Source organism: Pinus tabuliformis, chromosome 9, assembly GCF_031772625.1.
Source record: "Pinus tabuliformis cultivar Carrire ecotype Pingquan chromosome 9, CPIR1, whole genome shotgun sequence".
In the NCBI taxonomy this organism is placed as follows: Eukaryota; Viridiplantae; Streptophyta; class Pinopsida; order Pinales; family Pinaceae; genus Pinus; species Pinus tabuliformis.
Genome location: NC_142307.1, coordinates 1,197,676,150 through 1,197,701,615, shown reverse-complemented (window position 1 = coordinate 1,197,701,615; position 25,466 = coordinate 1,197,676,150). Strand labels below are relative to the sequence as shown.

The 25,466-nt window shown below is 39.6% G+C and overlaps 1 protein-coding gene across 1 annotated transcript; it reads left to right on the top strand.

Annotated features, from left to right (window-relative positions):
- Positions 1 to 15,422: 15,422 nt before the first annotated feature.
- LOC149152834 (protein C-terminal S-isoprenylcysteine carboxyl O-methyltransferase) lies at positions 15,423 to 17,544 on the top strand. The gene is made up of 2 exons (XM_089439875.1): positions 15,423 to 16,970; positions 17,090 to 17,544. The coding sequence occupies exons 1-2, from the start codon at positions 15,957 to 15,959 to the stop codon at positions 17,147 to 17,149; spliced, it is 1,074 nt and encodes a 357-aa protein (XP_089296001.1). The 5' UTR covers positions 15,423 to 15,956; the 3' UTR covers positions 17,150 to 17,544.
- Positions 17,545 to 25,466: the final 7,922 nt, after the last annotated feature.

Genomic DNA, 25,466 nt, shown 5'->3' with positions numbered 1-25,466 from the left:
TGGAAACCCAACGGATGCTTCCACACATTTGTGAATGTCATCCCCAATAAACCCATGGGCATAGACTAGTGTACCTAACCCAAGAAATTAAAAAAAAAAACCCACTCGCTAACATTAAACTAATTTAATGCCTAACAACATGGACAACAACAAATTGAACCAATTATAATCATGCTCATAGGAGTGTCTATTTTGGAATAGGACTTCCATAATTTTGATTTAATTATCAATAATTATTAAGTGGATGGTAGTGATTTAACCTCTACACAATATTCTAGGATATTCTTAGTTAGTATAAACAAAGATTGAGATTTATTTCTAAAGTAGTTATGCTCTTTTTTCCTTTTAATTAAATTGATTAATTAAAAAGATGTCGCATGAACGAATGTCATATATATATATTGGGGTGGAATTTTCATGGTTATGAATTTTGTTTTAATATATATATATATATATATATATATAGAGAGAGAGAGAGAGAGAGAGAGAGAGATATTTTTTATAATTAATAATAATAACAATAACAATATTTAAAATAAAGTTATAATTGCATTGAGAGGCGCTTTGCAGTGCAATATGCAAGAGATGTCGTAATACCCTGTTATGTTATACCTAAACATTTTGACTTGGTCAAATTACATAAAAATAAAATTAAGAAAAAAGAAGATTATACACACACACACACACACATACACACATATACACACACACAATCTATCGAGCATTGAGAGGGATCCCTCTCGGCACTTGGTAGATAAAAAGTTAAAATGGATTTACGCTGCTTGTGCAGAGAGGTGTTCTCTAGCCTAGTATGGAAGAGACGTAATGTCCTATCTTCTCTTGTAAACATTTCGACTCAATCAAATTACATAAAAATAGAAGTAAAATAAAATACAATTTAAAAAAATAAAATAAATAATTATAATCGCAATTACTATAATTATTAATTAAACCAACCTAGATCCATCTTAACTCCGGATCTACCAAGCATCAAGAGGGATTAAATTTAGAGGTGCAAATCTCTTTTAGAGTGAAAATTGATTTGATCCCTCTCGGCGCTTGTTAGATCCACAACTAAGATGGATCTAAGCTGGTTTAATTAATTACACCAAAAGACGGTCTTCCAATAATTTAATTTAATTGTCATTAATTATTAGGTGAATGATAGAGATTTATCCTCCATGGAATATGCTGGAATATTAATAGTAGCATTCACACCTCAAGGGTTAAGATTTATCTTCAAGTTAGTTATACTCTTTTGATTAATTTCTCTCAAATTAATTAATTAAAGAAAATGTCATATCAGAGCATGTGTTATTAATAAATATGTTATTGGCACATGATATTGTAACAAATGTTATTTACAAGTTAAGAATTTCCATGGTGAAGTGGGGATAAATCTCCATGACTAAGCGTATTGTTACATGTTTTTTAAAACGTATATATGTTTGGCTCATATATTAATTTTTTTTATAATTAGCAATTTAAAATAAAGTTATAATTTAGTTAATTTTTATTATTTTGTTTTAAATCTAAACACTTATCATGGATGAATGTCTATTGCATCAAACAACCATTTAATTTATACGGTTACACTAGTTTTTATTGTTTTTTTTTTAATTTTAACAATGTGAGATGCATCATAAAGTAAGTGTTTTGATACTTATCATAGATTGATGTCCAATGATTTAATTTATATGGTTAGGCTAGTTGCTTTCTTAATGATTATGAATAGCAAAATTCTTTATACAAATCTATGTAAATTTGATATTTGATATCCAAGAAACCAATACTTGTCATTCATTTTATTTTATTTTCACAAATTTGTTTGCGTCGAGAGGTGCTCTCCAACCCAATATGGTAGAGATGTTGTAACATAATGTAATGTAAACATTTTAACTCAACGAAAATAAAATTAAATTAAAACTAACCCTAAAAAATAGAATAAAAAAAAATGATCCATGGTATTGAGAACCCATGGTATTCATGTAGAATATAGCATATTTAAAGGGGGGAATTAACCCAACCTACATCCATCTTAACTCTAGATCTACCGAGTGTCGAGAGAATTCAAATCTCTTGACATGCAAACCTCTTTTAGAGTGAAAAGATATTCGATCCTTCTTTACGCTTAGTAGATCTAGAGTTGAGATGGATCTAAGTTGGTAATACATATTTATATAATTAACACTTATGATTAATCTTTCTTTTATTTTGATCTTCTTTAACAAAATTTAAAAAATTCAACAATTAAAGTTAACTTTGAATCTACCAAGTGTCGAGAGGGATCAAATCCCTTGACATGCAAACCTCTTTTAGAGTGAAAAATATTTGATCCTTCTCGACACTTAGTAGATCCAAAGTTGAGATGGATCTAAATAGGTAATAAAAAATTATATTTTTTTTTTTGTTTGTGTAATATCCATACCATGATTTCTATTAATATTCCAAACATAGAATAGATTTACATATGATGTTTCTTGAAGACCATGATTTACCATGATTACATATGAAGACCATGTGTGACCTCGTCGAGGACAAGTAGCTTTCTCACAAAAGCAAGAATAAATTTTAAAAGTCAAAATAACATTGTTGCCTGTCATATTGTTGAAAATAGCAACAAAATGATAAAAATAGAATCCAAAAATTCTAGTTTAATTTGTCCTTGAATTAAACTGAGAACTAAAATTGAATTCTATTCTCATAGCAACTTGTAATAGTTAACTAGAGTGAGTTGACTTAGTTAACTTAGGAATTTCGAGTTGGAAGTCTTTCTGAAGTCACGTATATGTTCTCCCTATATTATAGGGGTCCAGGTTGAGTTAAGTATGAATGGTAATTAGTTAACTCAATTTACTGAGTTAAATCCAGTTAAATTAGTTCCAAACTGTTTGAGGAATTAATAGTAATTTAACAGTCAATTGATGCATTAGTGCACTCAACTAGTGCTACTCCACTTAACTAAAGATTCTCTCATCAGAAACTCATGCATGTCGATTCTGAGAAAGACCCAGTTGAGACTAGAGTGCAGGGACAATGTACTGTTTGTTGTATACTTTTCTGAGCTGTACAGATGGTGCATGCAATCAGAGAAGGACCTAATTTTGGATTGCGTAGTTATGGATAAGGAATTTCCCTTTAAATACAGGCTAATTCTCTCAAGAATTGTGCAAAGAATTAGAAGCTTGGAGGCTTGGAATTTTGGCTAAGTATTGGCCAAAGGAATTCATTAGGCAGAGGATAAGAAATACTTGTGCAGGCTAAGCTCAAGGTTGAACAAAACATATTGTATTTATCCAAATTCTTTGACCAAGGGCACAAGGAAATAAGGAGCTTAGAGAGCAGAAACTCGATCGACCACGAATACTGGAGGAGGGTTGCCGCTAGGTCACAAAAATGGACTGTTGCTAGTATGATGTCGCTGAACCAATTCTTTCGGCCTTCGGCCCTTAGCCATGGCCCCTCCAGATGCAACCCCAGAGGCGGCTACTGCCCAACAGGTCTTCTCTGCCCTAGGCAAATCCTTACCCCCTTAGCACCCTCGCTCAACAATTTCTAAGTTTGTGAAGAAGCTATATGTTTTGCAAGAGGTGATCCTTCCTCCTGCTCTCCCTCGTATGGCAGCACCTTCTTTAGCAGAATGAGGTCTCATCGGACAATTCACTGGTCTCTGGCCCTCTCAAAAGGTAGTGCAAAGGTGGGTTGAACGAAACTAGTCTGATAAAATACAAGGCAAAATTTCCATCTGCTTCTATGGGAAAGGGTATTTCACCTTCCATTTTGAATCAAGAGAAGACAAGGATCTTATCTTTAAAAACAGACCACATTTCATGGACTCTAGAGGCTTATACCTCAACAAATGGACTCCCAATTTTGACCCCGACTTGGATGTCCCTAGTGCGGTTTGAGTCTGGGTTCGGCTCCCTCACCTTCCTCTCCACTGTTGGGGAGATGAATTGGTTCAAGCCATTGGGAATGTTGTTGGAAGATTTATTGATCGTAGTGAGCCAAAAGATAACATGCAAGCCTGTGCCCGCATATGTATTGAAGTTGATCTCGACAAAGGCCTCCCTGAAGCCATCAAACTCAAAGTGGATGACTGGACGCACATCCAACAATTGGACTATGAGCAGATCCCGTTTAAATGCAAGGTATGTCATGAATATGGCCATTTTGCCAATCGCTACTCTAAATTAGTTGATGTTGAAAATGTTTCACAAGATGAGCAATGGGAAACGGTCAAGAAAAAGAAGACTGCTCCCAGCCCCAAGGCTAATCTTGAAGTTGTCCCTCCCAAGACTAGTACAACCATCCCCTCCACCTCATTTCTCCTAAACTCTTCCATCCCTCCCTCGCCCATCCTCTCCCTCCCCCTATTTCATCCAATCCTTTTTCCACCCTTTCCCCCCTGAAGATAACCCCCCTTCCATGTCCCAAGCTGATGCCAATGAACCCACCCCCCTGCTAATCTCCTCCTCCTTTTCCCACGATCCTCCCTCCTCTAGATCTACCAGGAGTTCTTCTAAAGAGCACAGTGTAACTCTAGACACACAAAAAAAACAAGGGCCAGGAAGGAAGTCTTCAAAACAACAGAGAGATGAAAACGCTCAAAAGGATATTGCCATGGGTACGTAGAACCCCATAGAAACCTACATTTTGGGGCAAAATAGTAAAGAAGTAGTGCATAGGAACAAGGAGGGTGAGAAACTCCTCGTACCCCTCACACTCAATGATGAAAGTTCTATCCTGGAATAGCAGGGGACTAGGGCACCCCTCCAAAATAGTTGCCCTAAAATATCTAATAATACATGAGAAACCAGAAATCCTATTGCTATAAGAAACAAAACAAGGACACCAGGAAATGAAAGGAATCATTGGTCAGCTCAAGCAGTATAATGGATGCATAAGCGAATCAAGGGGTGCCTCCAGGGGAATTGCAACCCTCTGGAACCACAACATTTGGAAACACATAACAAATACAGTCAGCTAGTATTGGATTAAAGTCACTCTAGAGAGCTTAATAGATAACCAAAGGATTGCCATTTACAACATCTATGCACCAATACACTATAGAGACAAAGAGCAGCGTTGGACGTCCCTCAAAACTGACATAGATGAAGAAGGAAACATCAATATTATTCTTGGTGGAGACCTTAATCTCATACTCCACTTTAATGAGAAAAAAGGAGGTTGTTTTTCTCATGTCCCTTGCAGAACACAGTTGGAGACTATATGCAAGATCATGATCTAGTTGACGTTGTTCCAAAAAATCGCAGATTTACTTGGAATAATCGCAGATTGGGCAAAGGAAACATCATGGAAAGGCTAGACAGGATTTTGGTGAATGCCACGCTCCTCTCATCTTACTCCACCGCTTATGTTGTCGTTCTCCCCTACTCAGTGTCTGATCATTACCCCACAACTCTTGTTCTCGAAGCCCACTGTCCCTTAGGGCCCATACATTGTAAATAAAGCCCATTGTGGAGCAACATTCCTACGGTTGAAGAGATTGTCAAAAACACATGGAGTCAGCACATAGAAGGATCGTCGGGATACATATGGGAAAACAAGTTAAAAAGGACCAAATGCGCCTTGAAGGAATGGGCAAAAAACTACTACACGGAACCTGAGAAGGACAAAACTAAAATAAAAAACAAATTGGAAAAAATTCACAGCATAACAGAGGAATGACGGCTCTCCCAAGAATACAAAGCACTTGAAGGCGATCTCTACTTCCAGCTATATTGTGCCAATAGAGCAGAGGAGAAGAAATGGAGAATAAAATCAAGGCAGTTATGGTTGCAAGGAGGTGACAAAAATTCTGCTTTCTTTCATAAGCAGGCCACTGCCAGGAAAATTAGGAACAATGTTACCTCCATCATTGATGCTGAAGGCAATCTCCAAACCACTCAAGGTGCTATTAGAAAGGCAGCCTCAGATCATTACAATGCTCTCTTAACTAAAACGAAAGAGATGGAAGATTACTCAGATCTATTGCAACACCTCCCCACTGAGATCAGTAAGGAAATCAATGCAAACCTGATCAAGGAGATTGAAGAAGAAGAAATAAGAAGAGCTATCTGGACACTCCAACCAGACAAAGCTCCTGGCCCAGATGGTTTCCCCATTTGCTTCTTCTGAGCTTATTGGGGAATAATAAAAAAAGACCTTGTCAAGATGATAAAATGGACTCAACGCAAGGGAAAAATTGGAGGTTTCACCAATGCCACCCATCTAGCCCTCCTTCCTAAAGAGAATAGACCTTCATCCTTCTCCCGATTTCGACCCATTTCACTTTGTAATTCATCTTACAAAATTCTGACCAAAATCCTTGCTTCTCGTCTTAAACCTCTCCTCCCCTCGCTCATCTCTGAAAATCAAGGAGGCTTCTTGGCCAATAGACAAATTTATGATTCCATTCTCCTTGTCCAAGAAGCTATACACTCCAGCCAATCTAGAAAAGAAAAAGGTTTCATTCTAAAGCTGGACTTAGCTAATGCCTTCGACAGAGTTAGACACTCATTCCTCCTTGTGTTCTAAAGAAAATGGCATTTGCTGCGCCCTTCCTTGACCTCGTCAAAGCTTGCATTTCAGGTCCTTGGATCTCTCCTCTCATTAATGGTAGACCAGGGCCTTCCTTTCAATCCTCTCGAGGGCTAAGACAAGGTTGTCCCCTTTCTCCTTACTTGTTCATCTTGATGGCCGAGTCCTTCTGTAAGGCCTTGGACTATAATCGGCGAGTCAGTCTTATCACAGGTATTAAATTTGGGAATGGAGTCAAAAACATAAATCACTCCTAATTTGTTGACGATACACTGTTAATGGGAGGAGCCTCCAATATAATAGCTCGTCATTTCAAAGCTCTCTCAGACAAATACATGAGCTACTCAGGAGCTATGGTCAACCATCTTAAGAGTTGCATCTATGGTTGGAACACTTCTACTCAAGTCCTTCATAACATCGCCAGCACATTTGGGGTCCCTTACAAGTTAGACTGGGGGCATTTCACTTATCTAGGCATGCCAGTGAGTGTTGGTCCTCTGAAAGGTAAAGTATGGGATACTATCATAGATAAAATGAAAAGGAAAGTGCAGCAATAGGGCTCCTCTTGGCTCAATCCAGTAGGCCGCCTAGTTCTCCTAAAAATAGGTCTTTCTTCTTTGCCCTTATACCAATTCACGCTTCTGCAAGCTCCTGCCAATTTTCATCACAAAATGGAAGCCATCCTCCGTCATTTTCTTTGGCAAAGGGGAAAAATGAAAAGAAGAAGTACAATCTTATAAATTGGAAGCAGGTCATTCAAACCCAAGAACGTGGAGGTTTAGGAATCAGATCACCCAAGCTCTTAAATCTGGCATTTGGTGGCAAGATTGTTTGGAGACTCATTAGTGGCCAATCTGCTTGGTGGAAAAATGTGTTGGAAGCCAAATATCTAAAATCTCCAAGGTAGCACCTCTTGGACTATGATATCCCTAACAGAACTTGCTCCAAAATCTGGAGTTTGTGCAAGAAAGCAATCCCCTTTCTTGCCCAAAACATTTCCAAAGTCCCCAAGGGTGGCACCAATATCAGAATCAGAGCAGACAGAATAATGGGACAGCAACCTAACAACAACAAACCTGGAACTGAGAAGATTCTATCCTTCTTTGACAGCATAGGGTTTCATTACTTGGACCAGATATCTCAGTGGGACACTCAATCTCAGACTTGAACTGGATGGATCTTTCCAGCCATACCCATTGATCTCGAAGCAATTTTTGCTCATCTCCAAACCCATCTCCATAGCATTGCTCCTATAAAAAAATGGTAACAATGGCTTCCATTGGGATCCTTCAGGCTCCAATTACACAATCAAAGCTGCCCATCAGCATATCTGTAACAATGAATATCCCATGCCCATTTGGGCACATTGGAAAATTTCCTGGAAATCAGAGACCATTCCAAAAATAAAATTCTTCATTTGGGTCCTGCTAAAAGGGAAAGTTCTCACTTATGACAATTTGCAAAAACGAGGCATAATTGGTCCTTCCCGCTACCCAAACTGCAAAGCAGCTGAAGAAACCATCCAACATCTTTTCATCACTTTCCCCTTTGCTACTGCCTGTTGGAAAGAAATCTTTCTAAACACCCATCTCCCCTGGAGCCCCCATAACTCCATTGTTGAAGTTTTGCATCTTTGGAAGAGGAACTATCCGTGGCAACAAAAGAAGAACAATATTGCTAGAAGAGTTTGGGATGCTCTTCCCTACTCTCTTTTGTGGAACATATGGTTGGCAAGAAACCGCATGGTCTTCAAAGACCAAGAAACCAACATCAGGAAATTATGTAGCAAGGCAAGGAGCCTTACATTAGAAACCATCTGAGTCAAAAGTCAAAAGAAAATTGACATCGCTGATCTCTGTGTTGAAGAAAGGAATTTCATAGGGTACTTATTGGATAAAAGTAACAGTGGCCAAAGCGGGAGTGACACTAGCAGCCAGTGCAACAACTCTAATCACAGTTGGAAAATAAGACTGAAAGATGAGGATTTTTCCATCTGGCTCAGAAACTGTAACATTCACTATCTCTTCTTCGATGGGGCCTCCAAATCTAATCTAGGAACGGCAGGGGCTGGTGGAATCATTTGCAATGCCAATGGAGATATCAAAATGGCTTATGAATGGGGATTAGGTCCCCTCTCCAATAACAGGGCTGAAGCTCTCACACTATACCAAGGGCTCATTCAGCTTCAAAAACTTGGCATAAGCACTGCAATGGTCCTTGGAGACTCGGCCACCATCATAAGTCTAATGGTTTACAACTGGAGCGCCTCCAATGTGCTCCTGCAACAAACTATCAATCGGTGTCAAGTTCTAACCCAGAAAATGATAGATGTCCGTTTCTACCATGTTCTTCGCTCCCTCAACAAGGAGGTCGATACTTGTGCAAATAGAGCCTGCACCAGATCCATAGGCAGTCTCCTATGCAACTCCATCGAATCTCAAAACTATCTTCCATGATCAGAAGCAAATCAATACTCAGACCGGCTGCTAAATTTATTAATAGCATTGGGTACCTTTTCGCTGTCACTCGCAGCGTCCTCAAGCGGAATCAGATCCTGGTCGCTGCAAAAATCTTCATTGAAATCCATCATGATGATGACTCTACCACCATATCTCTGAATTCGATCCACTAATCTCTTTTCTGTCCCATCACCCAAGGTACTTTGTTTCTCTCATTCTTTTCCCATGATCCTTCTCTCAATTTTCCCGTGACTCCCTCCCCATTCTTCCTTATCCCCTCATCGGAGCCTGCCTATTTATTTGCGCTTTTCTTCACTCAGAATCGCAACTCTCCCTTTCCTTGGCTGCATCCACTCCATCCCTCGTTTGCTCTCGACCGATCTTATATTGCACTGAGCCTTCGTTCCCATTCCCTCATTTCCATTTCTGTTAAACCTCCTCCAAGTTTTTTCTTCCCAGGCTCTTTGGAACAACATTCTTGCAACACACTGCCTTTACTGCACATGGAGAATTCAGTTTGGCCATACGCAATGGCGAGAAATGAGGACTGCTTACACTGCGCCAATCTGCAGGCAGAACTGGAGCAAATCTGAGCTCACCAGAAGATTTTGGACACCAAAATCGACACCCAAGCCCATTGACATCATGAAGTTCATCATGGAAAAAAGTAACGCTCCCAGCACCAGCTCTTCAAATTTAAGGAATGCAAGTGTTGAAGGAAATCCTGAAGATTCTACAGCCCACCAAATCAGTCATATAAACATTGACTAAGCATGACTTGCAAATTCTGTTTCTTATTGTTTCAGTTTATTAGAATCTATACTAGTTCAGGTTTTCCTAAAGTCAAGAATGACAGAAGCAAAGGGGAATTTTGTCCTCCCTGTAATATTTCCTTACTTTGCTTCTCGGGCATAACGCCTTGTAACAATGGAGCTTAGCCTCTCCAATCTTTTTTTGGAATACAAACAACAACCGATTATGTACAAAAAAAAAGGGGTTTGGAGAGCAGAGATGAAGCCTGGATTTGGCTTGAGCTTGCTTGTGAGCTGGGAGATTGATTTTACTGAGCACTGGGATTGTTCTTGTGAGAACAAGCATTGTATTATCATCTTGGATTTCTGATGCAATACAAATAGTGGGGTTTTGAGTAGTGGCTTTCCCCAGATATTTATTTTGTTATGTGCCATTGATGTTCTTCCTCTTGTCGATTATTGTTTGCTCGATCTTTATGTGCTTCCACTGTAAAGAGTAGAAATATATTCTTGTCTCTTGTTTTAGTAGATTGCATGAGCTTGTGAATCTACAAGATTTTCTACATGGTATCAGAGCTGAGAACAATATAGTAGAGGAGATTTCAAAGTTTTGAGTTTTGGGTCGTGAATTTGTAGAGTAGATCTAGAAATTTTTATGCATAATTTTTAGAAACAAATAGAAGATTTGGATTCTTTGTGAAAAAAATACCCAAATTCAAAAAAAAAAATCGGTCGAATCGGAGTTCGAATGAGGGAGATATCGTTGATTTAAAATCAACTCTTTTTCCATAAAATTCCGTGACGGTGAGACAGAGGAAGATATGGTGAGCCTTGCTCTTCTTGGACTCATGAAGAGTTGGCATAGTTATCAGGACTTTGTCAATGGTCGGGAGAAGCTGCCAGATTAGGAATGACTGTGGTCGGATTTGATGCAGGAGGAGATCATGAGGAACACCAGAGATGGGACCTTTTCCAAGGAAGTGGAACAGGATTTTGCCTTAGCAAGTAGGCAAAGTGGGCCAAGGGAAAGAAGTCCCAAGGCGTGGAGGCGGAAAGAAGATGGACTTGACAAAAGTCAAGTGTTTTCACTGTCACGAGCACAGGCACTATGCCAAGAATTTTCCATAGAAGAAAGCAAGCAAGAAGGAGCTGACAATAGCGATAGGAGGTGAAGCTCTAGCTTCACAATTCGAACTTGATTTCACTCTCATTGCATGCATGACCGACACTACCATGGGAGGCATGTGGTATCTTGATAGCGGTGCCTCATTCCATATGACGAGGAATAGAGATATATTTAGTGATTTTGAGGAGAAAGACCTCAAGCAGAGCATAGAGTTTGGAGATGACAATAGGTATAGAGCTACTGGGATCAGTACGGTTACCTTTCAGAGGGAGTCTAGCTCCCCTTTCAAGATCACAGATGTGATGCATGTTCCAGGACTAAAGAAGAATCTTGTTTCAGTCACGGTATTGGAAGACCGTGGCTACGATGTGGTTTTTAGTAAGGGAAAGGTTTTCCTTAGACACATCGCCACGAGACAGGTGAAACAGATCGGTGCACAAATAAAAAACCTGTATGTTCTTGAGGTTCAAGATACATGCAAAGCCTTGAGGAGCAAGGCAAAGGTTAGAGACTTAGTGGTTGAGAGGGAGAGTAAATTACCTCTCAACATGTAGCCCCAGAAGAAGCCTCTAAAGCAGCTTCAGGAAGTTGTGGAGCAGCCACAACTAGAGAAGCTGAGAGGAGACCGAGTGGAGAGATCCACTCAAGCAGAGAAGAAGCAGTCTCAGACAATTGTGGAGCAACCACAATTGGAGAAGCCAAGAGGAGACCGAGTGGAGGCATCCACTCATGCAAATATTTCCAGTAGGGGGAAATTTCGAGCCAAGTGGACAGAAGGATCACATGCAGCCATACCTCTAGGTGTGAGGTGGGGCGATTTGAAGTGATAGTCCCAAGAGGGCTGAAATTAGGCAGGGTCCATTGAGTGGTTTTATCTCATGGATCGTACCTTGCTACGGGAGCCCAAAGTACATAGTAGTGGGAGGAATCAATGGGATTGATGTAGTCAGAGATCATAGTGACAGAGGCTAGAGCAGTCAGATACTGAAGAGCATAGAGAGGGTTGACAACAGTGCATAAAGGTAGAGTAAAAAGAAGTGCAAAGTTTTCAGTCGACAAAGGGAATAGTAGTCAGAGACTTTGATGATAGAGGCATCATTCTAATTCAGGTTGGATTTTTTTTGTTTCTAGAGTTGTTGGAGCAACAACACTAGAGAGAAGTGTTACATGAATTCCTTTCTTGTTGAGAGGGAGTGTTGAAAATAGCAACAAGAAATGATAAAAATAGAATCTAGCAATTCTAGTTTAATTTGTCCTTAAATTAAACTGAGAATTAAAATCAAATTTTATTCTCATAACAACTTGTAATAGTTAACTAGAGTGATTTGACTTATTTAACTTAGGAATTTCGAGTTGGAAGTCTTTATGAAGTCATGTATATGTTCTCCCTATATTATAGGGGTCCAGGATGAGTTAAGTATGAGTGGTAATTAGTTAACTCAGTTCACTGAGTTAAGTCCAGTTAAATTAGGTGTTTGAGGAACTAATAGTGAGTTAACAGTCAGTTGATGCATTAGTGCACTCATCTAGTGCTACTCCAATTAACTGAAGATTCCCTCATCAGAAACTCATGCATGTCGATTATGAGAAAGACCCAGTTGAGACTAGAGTGCAAGGACAATGTACTATTTGTTGTATAATTTTTTGAGTTGTACAAATGGTGCATGCAATCAGAGAAGGACCTAATTTTGGATTGCGCAGTTATGGATGAGGAATTGCCCTTTAAATACGGGCTAATTCTCTCAGGAATTCTCCAAATAATTAGAAGCTTGGAGGTTTGGAAGTTTGGCTAAGTATTGGCCAAAGGAAATCATCAGACAAAGGATAGGAAATACTTGTGCAGGTTAAGCTCAAGGTTGAGCAGAGCATATTGTATATATCCAAATTATTTGACCAAGGGAGCTTGGAGAGCAGAGAAGAGGCCTGGATTTGGTTTGAGCTTGCTTGTGAGATGGGAGATTGATTTTACTGAGTGTTGGGATTGTTCTTGTGAGAACAAGCATTTTATTATCATCTTGGATTTCTGATTAATGCAATACAGATAGTGGGGTTTTCAGTGGTGGCTTTCCCTGGATATTTATTGTGTTATGTGCCATTGATGTTCTTCCTCTTGTCGATTATAGTTTGCTCGATCTTTATGTGCTTCCGCTGTAAAGAGTAGAAGTAGATTCTTGTCTCTTGTTTTAGTAGATTGCATGAGCTTGTGAATCTATAGGATTTTCTACACATATTCCCAAAAATATCTAGAGTTTAAAACTATTAATCGACCCTTGACATACTGGTGGTAGGCAGCCAAAATGAGGACTTAACAGTGAAACAACGAACACACACACACACAGAGAGGAGCTGACTATAGTGCCAGATAGACGAGAGACCAGACAAAACCATAAACATTGGTAAATTTAGTCATCTAGTATAATCACCGAGGGATCTGGGGAAGGAGGTGCATGAGCCATGTTGAGTGGAGTAGCATTAATGACCACCTTGCCATTTTGGGGTTCCTCTGAGTCAGTATCTGAATCTGATATGATGTAACGTTCCATTTTGTTGAGACGAACAACGATTTCATTCATATCATAGCGAATGTCTCATAGAATCCTCTTTATATCTTCATGTCCAGTGAACAACTTGTAATTATCTACCTGCTTGTCGCAATACCATGTAGAGGAGGTTCACCATCTGCCTGTGAGTTGCAATTGAGTGGAGAAAGTATAGTCATCTCTTCCTCCATTTACTTGGGTCAGGAACCCAATTTGTATTGCCCCTACAAACAACTTCTAAATCTGAATGGTATAGGCGTTGCCTAAATTCTTTTGCCTCATGAGTGTGAATTTCCTTTCGACCTTCGAAGGCACTGAGTCGAAGCAATTTGATGTTGATTCCTAACTAAAGAGGCGACACTGCCTAGAAGCAGATGCCCCTTGTGTGCCACCTCATCGATTGATCATTCGTTAACGTGGTGCCATATGTGAGCAAAACCTGCAAAAGATTGTAATACAAACAAATTTGGACAATCTACTGACCTAACTAGATTGCACTACATATCTAACAACGACTATTTTGATTCGAAGGACCCTGTGATGAGTAGTGTGCAGGTGGGGGAGAGCAAGAGTTAACTTAAAGTTGATATCGTTAATATACTGACACTCGATTGTATCCAAGAAAAATAGGAAACACAGTGACTATAGACTAGACTAATCGAGAGCGTAAATTTGTTTGGCAATCAAATTGTCACTTGGAATATGGAGGTTGAATGATTGTTAGAACCAAACCTAAAAGGTGCCACTATACTAGTCTCCGACAAGCAAAATGGGATAGTTAAAGGAGATACCAGATGGCTCGACAGTTTGAAGGTCCGTAAAGGGAAAAACAACCACCAACTCAAAAGATGGACTAGAGGAGGAGTTATGTAAGAAGTATACAAAGAACATTTGTGACCTACATTAATACCCCGTAGAATCTGTGAAAAATAACTAACAACAGTATGAACTTGGAGAAACCAACAACTATGGAACCAAACACCTTTAAACTTTCTGAGATGTTCATAGAGATACAATAATGAATGTAAGCAAATGAAACAATGGAATGAGCTAGAGATGGCCAACGCATACCCAGAATGACAGTGATATTGAAATTGCTAGCATGAGTCAATAAAGTGAGTCTGCCACCCTACTCTTGCAAGCAGACTAAAGTGCAAAATAACTAACCAATGTCCAATTATAAGGAACATGAATTCATGGTGAGAACCGATTCCTTGAAAAAAAGTTTCCTTACCTCCGAGGATCCTCCATCCCAATGCGCTAAATGATGGAGTCATTAATACTCCGTAATTGCTTGTCAGAGGGAATCCTCGTCGTAGCCAATCGCCCCACATCTCTCCTCATCGCCATACCTACAACCATAGTTCGATGGAATGTCAGGACAATTAAAAACCTGGATGCATCACTCCCCTGTGTTGTGAAGTTAATGCGACCACCCTCCCCACCTACATACACGTTATGAGACTTAACTTTGTGCCACACATTGGAGGTAGAATGCCAAGTGGAGGCCTTGGCACGTCGTCCAAAGGCCGCTCAAGCGAAACCGTTACATCTCAATGATTGCCAGTGGAAAAGGGTATCAACTGGATTCCATCATTCTAAACATTCTAGTGACTAGTCGCCAAAACACCACCCCCATCGAGGTAATACAAATTCATATAATTAACATTTATAATTCATCTTTCTTTTATTTTAATGTTCTTTAATAAAACTTCAGAAAAAATCAACAATTAAAATGAACTTTAAACCTCACCTCCCCTCCTTGCAACTTTCTTTTCCAGTTTTAAAGTAACCCAAACCGTGTTGGTTTCCCATGGTCTATATTACATGTTTCAAGAGTTTTTAATCCTAATGGTATGCGCCATATTTCTCATTTCTACTGGAAAGTAAGCGTTCTCCCAATTTTTCTAGCATGTTTCTAGAGTTTTCAATGCTAATGGTATGTGCCAATCTCTCATTTTTATTATTGTTGGAAATTAGGATCTCTCCAAAATTTCTTAGCACATGTGAATGTGCTATTTAAATTTGTGAGTTTGTTTAGGTTTGTTTATTTAATTAGAACCTGCCTAATTAGAACTTTCGCCTTTTGGATCTCTATACTAGTATCCTACAATTTCCCATGGCTAACCATCTTCAAGAACGTCTGTCAAACCACATGGTTAAATTTATGTTAAGCTAAGTGCAAGGTCTGCAGGAGTCAAACTCATCTTTTCAAGCGAACATAAAGTTCCTGCGAAGGTTTTGTGGATTGCATTACGAACCTGGTCAGGAGTCTGATTAACAGAAGGGAATTTAGGGTAAATATGTAATGGTACTCAAACATCTGAGAAGATTTTGATAGTTGAAGAAGAAACTGAAAACTTCATTCACCCATCTCCATGTTAATGCTAGCGAATATGTTGTCTGCACCACAGACGTGGGTGCAAAAGATCTGAGCGCCCTGTGCAGAAAGATTGCCCGATAATTAATTAAAGCCCATCTCAGTGGATTGAGTTGGAACATCATCATCATCAGCACAGCAGCAGAGCTTCTTCCAATGGCAGCAGGTGCTACCTTTATCTCTTCCTCAATCTCTTGCACATTTCCTCCTTCAAAATCAATATCATCTGTAAAGCAAACCCACATTGCATCCTCTGCTAACAACCTCAGGAATGGGCAGTTATTAAAACTGAGAGCTTATCCAAGAGGGCACTGGGGTTTTAGAGAGGGTTTAAGATTGCACAGGCAGACAAGTTTAAAACCTATTGTTGGAGTGCCCAACTGGTCAGAATCTAACGGGCCAAAGAGGAGAGCAACGGAATCCAAGGCATCGATGAGCTCAATGACAACGAATAGCCGTCCGCAATGGTACAGACGAGATGCCCTAGAACGCTTTTGGAACAACAGGGTCATTCCTAGGCTGACACAACTGACCCCCTTGGAGGCCTCCAAGTGGGCAGCAATGGCAGCCATTGCCATTTGGGCAGCCAAACACACTCTGGGTGTATTGCTGAATCCGTACGCGTGGATGTATGCTAGCTGGTTTTTTATAGTCTGGCCATGGCCAACAGCTGTTCTGTTGGGACTTGCCGCTCTTTTGGCTGGCTTCAGAAAGAGTAAAGGGAAAGCTGGAGAACGGGAACAGATGTTCATTCTAGCAGTTTCACTTTTATGGCTTATTATAGTTCCTCCGGCTCATTTCAATGGATATTTAGAAGGTTGGCCTGTGATGCTTTTTATTGTATATTTTGGCTTCTTCATGATTAACTCTTACGTCAGATATACTCTCTATGGGGATCTAAACCCTCGACCTGATGACAAGCAGTGGAAAACCAGCCCTTCCAGAATTGTTCAAATTGCTTTCGTTGCCTCTGTTGTTGGGGGGCATTTGCTGGCTGCATATGAGAGCCCCCCACTGGCTATGATTCCGGGTGGATGGAACAATGTTATTCCTTCCCTTGTTCTCTTCTTAGCAATGGCTGTGCACTACAACGCAACACACTACTTGGGAAAATATTTGGACAGACTTGTAGTGCCTAGAACTGTGGTCGTGTTTGGTCCCTACCGATGGGTTCGTCATCCAATCTACAGCAGCTATATGCTTTTATTTGCTGGTTACTGCATTGCCCTACGTGCCTATGTCAGCTTATTTTTACTTATTCTGGTATGCTTCCTGTATTATGAACATAGGGCCAAGTTGGAAGAAGATATGCTGGTGGACGCTTTTGGGGATCTCTATACAAGTTATAGGGAGAAAGTTCGCCGCAAATACGTTCCTTTTGTTTATTGAGACATGAAACTCTTCCATCCAGCCAACAATGATAGTAACATTGCTTTTGTCATCACCATTCTATTATCTTAGGCTTATTCTTGAAGGTAACTAAGTGTCAACTGCACAGTATTAACATGCTGTTATTATGTGCTGGGTAAATTCTTCTCTTTTAAACATGTGTCTGGTGACTGTATTCCAGTGGAAGTAAGGAAGATAAATATGATGGGTACTATAAAAGTGAAGATTCTAACTAAGTGTCAACTGCACAGTATTAACATGCTGTTATTATGTGCTGGGTAAATTCTGATCTTTTAAACATGCGTCTGGTGACTGTATTCCAGTGGAAGTAAATAAAAGTGAAGATTCTAACTAAGTGTCAACTGCACAGTATTAACATGCTGTTATTATGTGCTGGGTAAATTCTTCTCTTTTAAACATGTGTCTGGTGACTGTATTCCAGTGGAAGGAAGATAAATATGATGGGTACTATAAAAGTGAAGATTCTATATTTGACTGGCGAACAGGACAATTGTTACATACAGTCTATTCAATATTGTATCTGCTACAGTTCCTGTTCTTTTTTTTTTTTACTCCTTCCGATGGATGTGGGCAATATACATATGGTCTGGCTGCTGGTTCTACCCTTATAGCTTCATGGCCTACGGAGCTGTACGTTTTTTATTTTTAGGTCGATGTTGATAATGCAGTCATGCAAGTACGAGGAAAGAACCTGAGGTGTCCCTAAATTCGAAGGGCACTTCTTGCCACTGTTAAAGATCCGTTAAACATATCTTTTCTTGCACTCTGTTCAGCCTTGCTTTCATCTTTATGCATTGGTATTATTTTGTGCTCCGTTTAATGCCACATTCTCCAAATCCCAATTTTTAAATCTTTTTTTTTTTTCTAACATGGGGAATAACATTTGAACCTTGCACCTCTTGTTAAAATTAACAATGTTTTTACAACTATACCACAGGGTCATCCCCTGGATGATTGGACATCTCTGGTTTCTTTCCTAATTCACAATTATTTTCAGTAATGTGCTTTGAAGGTAGTCCTTTCTTCAATGCAGGTGTTGATGTGTCTGCTTTAAGCATCTGTCAAGAGTTGCCTTGCCACAAACTGTACATGGCCAGATGGTGCTTCAGTCGAGCTCCATTGTTAATGTTCTAATTTACTGATAAATCGATCAGTATCATCAATGACAAAATGATTTTTTTAGAAAACATTTTCTCATTAAAAGGAAGGTCCCTCAACTAAGGTTTGATTCCCCAAGTAACATGCTTGCCCCTCATGGGGCCAGCTGAGTGCAAGTTATGGGTGATTTGGTGAAGTAGATACTCCTCACTCCCAATTGTTTAGCCAAATGATACATTATTTGTTGTGAAACAAACTTTCTTACATGCAATAAATTCCCATATTGGGGAAGGCTGCTCACATAGTTGACTGGAAGCATTTACAAAAAAAAGGTGCAATATCCCAGCTGACAAAATATAAAGAGAATAGAAGTCATTTCGAAATTGGTGCCCATATCTGAAGGTTGCACAGGCTTCCATGAATCAAATTGAAAAATATGTTGCTTTAAACCATTGGCAGTATAAAATGGAGGAGATATAAAAATAAGATGAATTTATACTGATGTAAACTTAAGATCAAATGGGTCAAAGGGACTAGGGGTTACAGCAGTGATGAGAAGCCCATATGAAAATAAGTGGGGCCCACCTAAGATGAGAAATAAAATCATCGAAGTCAAATGAAAAACTAGTAAACCAACAATGATAAGTGAAACAACATATCAAAACCTAGGCCTACAAGAATGTTATCTCAAGGGGGACTCTAGAAAAGGAAAGTGAAGAGAGGAGAGAGGAGAGGGTCGATGAAGAAGAAACAACCATTTTTTGAAGGAAGTAAACCCAAAAGCAGTGGGAGTAGGCCCTACTTGTCATATGGAACAATAATGTTGATGTATATACCTAATGCGTGTTGGATAATGTCACTATGAGAGTGGCATGTACTGGTAGGGCCTCATGGAGTAGTCTTGGGTGCTATCAACTCACTTGTTCTTGCAGTAGAGGTAGAAAGGGATATCTCTACTAGCATCTAAAAGATCGAAGAATCCCAACCAGAAGAGAAGATACTAGTACTGTGTAATCAGGAAGATGAATATCTCTCTTGTGCTCTAATTCTCTTAGAACCTCTAGCCTTGATACAACAAGGAGCATAAGTCACGTAGGCCACAGATCAAATCCAATTGTTGTTAAAATTTTAAGGGCTAGATAGTTCTCTATTGTAGATAATTGCATTTTAAAAGATTTTCGACATGTTTTTCACATTATATTCACCCCATATCATCATAAACAATGTTATAGAGATAACATTAACGATGCAGTGGAACAGTAAGGAACAGTAGAAGAAAAACATACACAACAGAGACACCAAGATTTTGGTCAGAGACCAGGGTGAGACCCCACAAGGGGGAAAACCCTAAATCAATTCTTCTTCTTCTTAGATATTCATCAAATGATCAGCTGAGATACAATACAATAGAATAATTATAATGAGACACAAGTCTTTCAACATCAATCGAATTCGGCCTCCTAGGGCCAACCCTGGGTCATACAAGATCCTCATGAGTGGCAGCAGACAAGACTATCAAGGAGGCATTCATAAGCCCTTCACAATACCTCTGATAGGTCTCCTAGGGATCAATAGATGAAACCATAAGGGCTACCTCCATATCACTGTCACAAGTAGCATATATTCCTATCTCAAATAACATACATGTTACTGCCATAGGAACACATGTCACTGTTATGAGTCATGGTCATATCATTTTCAAGTATTATTGTCATCACAATCAGAAGTATTACTGCCATATATCATTGTCATAAGAACAAGTATCACTGCCATACATCATGGTTATAACAAGTATCACCGCCATACATCATTGTCACAAGCACAAAATATGACCTCTCTTCAACTCAATAAACTAGGGCTTCATAACTAGCCCTTTTGGTTGCTTCTTTGCATCCTCAAAGAGTTAATCCTTAGGGCATCTCATGTTTGCGCATTAACAACCCTTATTTTCATTCACAAGGGACTGTACTGAGGACTCTTCTAGCAACTTTCTATGAGCCCTCCAAACTATACACAAGTTGCCATACAAGTCTGTCCTACATCACCTAACATTCATCAACGTGAAGAACAAATCAACATACCTGAAATTGAAGTCTGCTCCTCCTTGACAAGGTCATTGCTCTGTGCACTTTTCCTGTGATTTTCGACCCTCCCTTTAGGGCACCTGTGACTGCTTCAACACTGTCCTAACTGGGCCTTGACACAGATCATGTAATCTGTTGTTATCCCTAATGTGGTGCCTTCACTCCTGTGCATTATCATGAGGGAATGTGACCCTCATTCCAGCATCCAAACAAGTCCCTATTCAACTGATGTGAGGTATTCAACCCTTTTTAATGCAACAGATTTACCACAGTCCCAAACACAAAAATAACACTTGTCACATGCACAAAAACTAGCCTAGAACCATAAACAAACTCGGCAAACAATCTGCCTTAACTTGACCCTCCAAGGCAGGCCTTATGACCCTCCAAACAGGGTACGAAAGGGGCTTGGCCCTACCTTACCTTACACCATCCGAACTTGCACAAAACTGCCTTCTCAAGCTCGACCTATGATCTCTCGAACTTGTCCTAGACCACTCACAAGAAAAGATACCAAAACCTTCTTATCTCCACTTCATCTAGGGCTCTCAAGCCTGCAACTACCTCAAAAGTCTTTTGACCTTTGATGTGATGCACTTGATGTGATTTTGAATGAGCCACAAGGTGGTCTAATATATAGGCATTTGATTGGGTGAAAGGGTGCCACCAATAGTGGAGCCGATTTGAATTTGTGCCATAATTAAAATATTATTTTCTAATAATATGGAGTTGACTTGAATAACTTATTTTCTCATCTATTTATTTGCCACATAATTACTTGAGCTGACTTGAGGATTTGCCCAACAATAATGATAAGGTGACAAGCTGACTTACATAGGGAATTTTTATTTAATTACTTCTTGGGGCAAAGGTGGTTTCTTTTTGGGGAAACTGGATTACTCTTGGGGAAATTCATTCTGAAGCTGCCCAAATTTCAACACTCCCTCTCAGCTAGGGAGGAATTTCTGACTGCACCATAAGTCTTATCTTGGATATGCATGTCTCAACATAAGAGAAGCTCATCTCATCTCGATCCATAGAAGAAGAAGAATGATGACTCGATCCATAGAAGAAGAAGAATGATCCACACAACAATAGGGGGATCGATTTACCACAACCAAATCCATGGTAGTCATAAATGACCTTGGTAAAGATACACACCCTATGTCCACTGCCTAACCCTCACCTAACTTGATTCTCATTGATCAAGTGGTAGAACCCTTGCATCCAATACTTAGGGAGATCAATTTACCATAACCAAGTCCATGGTAGTTGCGTTCGACATTAGGTAAAGATCACACACACCTAAGTCTCCTCACCCACTGGCCAAATGGGTGGCAATCCCAACAAGCTTAACCAAGTCCATGGCCTTTGGTCAATAAAGACACAAGGTGACTTACGGGTAGGATGCATACTGGGGCATGTACTCAGACAAGTACATGGCTCTAAGGAGTACCCTCACACCTAGGTGCCTCGTTGCTCAATCCCCCCTCAACAAGTCCATGGCTAATCGAAAGACTGGGGGAGAGCATATGCTCAGTGTTCTCAATCAACAGAGTTCCCTCTTGGGGAGGGATACATTCTCCTACACTCCAAGCTACTCTCTGAAGTGTTAATTTGGAAACTCAGTGACAAATTACAACCATTGCATTAAATTCCTCTTTTCGAGAGGACCAAAATTGACTTTTGAAGCACTCAATTCGGATAAATGAAAGTGGATTTTTGAGGTCAAGCCCACAAGTACAAAATTGTCAAGGTCAGCCTTGGGTCAAATGGCAACTCTCAAGGACAAGATGGCACCCCTCAAGTTGCATATATATACAAGTGACCTCATGCCTCATTTGCACATCATCAACACAATCATTTCTTCTCTCTCCTTCATTGGTTGGTTCGTACAAGTTTGAAGTAGCCTATTCTTCTTCACATGTTCGAGGATTTGGAGCCATCTTTGACTTCTCTCTTTGGCATCTTTGACTTTTAATGATTGAGCATTTGGTTTGGCTTGTTCTTCTAAGGTTTTGGATCTAATTAAGGAGGTCAAATTAAATGAGGAAGGAAGGACGAAATTCTGAAGCAGCTAGACCACCTTTGACCAGTGTTGACTTTTTGCAGTTGAAGTTTGACCAGTGTTGACCAAGGGTCAAAAGGAGCCTTTTGACTTCAATTTTCTTGGAGAAGGTTTGTCCCATCAGGCCACATTTTTGGGCACTAAGACCAAGGCATTTTGAGGAGTTTGACTGCTGTTGACTACAAGTTTGACCACATAATAGAGCTGTACATTTTCTCTCTCCATTGACCAAGTTTGACCAAAGTTTTTGGAGCTGTTTTGACTGATCCTTGACCAACAAAAGAGGCCACATTGACTAGGCTTTGACCGAATTAACTTGGAGTAGATTTTACTGTTGTTGACTTGATTGGTTAAGGCAGTCAACTACTGCTAACTTTTTGTAGATTTGGCAGTTGACCAGATTTGACTCTTGCTCATAATTTGACATTGGTATATTGATTTGCCATTAGATTGATTGGATATTTGATATTGGTTTTGGATATTGGCTGGTCAAAGCTTGACTTTGACTCTTGCATGATGTACTCTATCTGTTGAACACTTGAAGACAATCTAATAGAAGAATATTTGCAAAGGGTTTGCCCCCTTGTGGGCTTTTTCCCTAGTCATTGACCATATATTGTGTCTCTTATCTCTTGGCTGTCTTTCGTTGGGCATTTGTATAATTGTTCTATCTTCTATTGCTCAACTGTGATTGGTTAATTGAAGAAGTGAAATTGTTAAATTGGATGCTATTGGATATTGTTGAGGTAATAGTTGCAACATAGAACAATTGATGAAAAATTAACATGGTATTAGAGCCGAGGTGAAGACAAGCCCGAGAGACATAGAGCAAGAGAATCCATCTTCTAAAGCTGCTGATTGAAAGGGGAAAATCTTTTGGTAAAAAATGTCTACCTCTTACTTCAAAGATAATGAAAAGTTAGTTGATGCATTTGACTTTGCAACTTGGAAGACCAGGATCTATGTCACCTTGGATGAGTATGATGTCTTCGAATACATGGAAGGAAAGATTTCAACACCTCTGGAAAATACTCCCCAAGCTGTCAAATCCATGTTTAAGAAAGATGAGACTAGTTGATGCATTTGACTTTGCAACTTGGAAGACCAGGATCTATGTCACCTTGGATGAGTATGATGTCTTCGAATACATGGAAGGAAAGATTTCAACACCTCCGGAAAATACTCCCCAAGTTGTCAAATCCAAGTTTAAGAAAGATGAGATTAAAGCTAAGAAGATTATTATTGATTCTTTACAAGATCATCTACTTGTCTATATTTCATCTTTGAAGACATCCAAGGAACTGTATGATAAGATTGTGGGCATGCATGAAGTGAATAATTTGAGCCACATTATGGATTTGAAAAATCAACTCAAGGAATCTAAGCTATGCAAGGGAGAGGCTATACAATCATTCTTCATGAGAATAATTGAAATCAGGGATCAACGCTGGATTGCTCAAGAAATTATACATGACAGGGAATTGGTGATAGAAGAAGAAGAGATTCTCTCGATGATCGGGAAGATAGCTATCGTCCACCAAAGAGGTCAAGAAATTCCAGGTATGAAAGTAATGCTACTAATCAATCTGAATATATTCTTATTTCCGCATTATCTAGCTCATCTCCTTTGGATACATGGGATAGTTGGTTGGTTGATAGTGGGGCCTCTCATCATTTCTCTGGATATAAGGAGGTTCTCTCTAATTTGGTAGAGAGGGAGTCCAATTTGAAGATTATTCTTGGAGACAACTCCACTCATCCCGTTAAGGGCTTTGGGTTTGTCAAATTTCACTTGGACTCTGGGGAATCTATTTTGCTTCATGATGTGATGTATGTGTTGGGATTGAAGAAGAATTTGGTATCGATATCTGCTTTGGAGGATAAAGGAATGAGGGTTGCATTCATCAAAGGAAAAGTATTTACTTGGTCTATTGGATCCCCTATGAGAGATGCTTTCACATTGGGATCTAGATTTGAAGGACTTTATAGAGTCACTGGTAGACCTATTCTAGCTATATGGTCCATGATACAAATCGTCAAAGAGAGTTGTGGCATCGAAGGCTGACTCATCTACATTATGATGCTCTTCCTAAATTGAAGAAGTTGGTCTTCGGGATCCTCGATGTTCAAGCCCATCATGATGGTATATGTCCAAGGTGTGCCAGTGGAAAAAAGACAAGGGGACCATTCCCCTCTATCGAGAACAAGACAAAATATATCCTTCATCTCAGTCATTCTCATATATGTGGTCCAATCCTCATGCATTCACTTGGTGGCCATCTCTATTACATCACCTTCATTAACGATTTCTCAAGGAAGTCATGGATATATTATTTGAAGCACAACGTTGAGGCCTTCGAAATGTTCAAGGAGTTCAAGGCTTTGGTTGAAAATCATATAGGGAAGAAAATAAAAATCTTCTAGTCACACAATGGTGGGGAATACATCTCAAATGAATTTATAGACTTTTGCAAGAAGGTGGAAATCAAGAAGGAGACTATTATGCCCTACAATCCCGTACAAAATGGAGTAGTTGAGAGAAAGAACCGGTCTATTATAGAAGCTGCCCGAGCCATGCTCCATGATCAAAATCTGCCTAAGTTCCTTTGGGATGAAGCAACAAACGCAATGATATATGTTCAAAGCAGGGTGCCTTATCAAGCTTTGGACAACAAGACCCCCGAGGAAGTATTCAATGGTGTCAAGCTTGATATCGGTCATCTCTGAATTTTTGGCTGCCCCGTATATTTCCATATGCCGAAGGACAAAGGAAACAAGCTAGAAGCCACTGGTAGAACAGTGTATGTTGAACAACCTCCAGGATTTGAAGTTCATGACAGGAAGACCCATGTATGCCAATTGAAGAAAGCTCCCTATGGATTGAAGCAAGCCCCCCGCGCATGGTATGCTCGCTTTGACAATTACTTGATGAAGCTAGGATTCACAAGGAGCAGTGTCGATCCAAATTTGTACTTCAAAGTGGTCCAAGGTATGCCTCTCATTTTG

Bases quoted from the DNA above. Each gene is read 5' to 3' on its own strand.
- LOC149152834 (XM_089439875.1), top strand. From the start codon at position 15,957: ATGGCAGCAGGTGCTACCTTTATCTCTTCCTCAATCTCTTGCACATTT. The intron at 16,971-17,089 runs GTTCGTCATCCA...TTATGAACATAG, and splicing joins TGTTTGGTCCCTACCGATGG to GGCCAAGTTGGAAGAAGATA.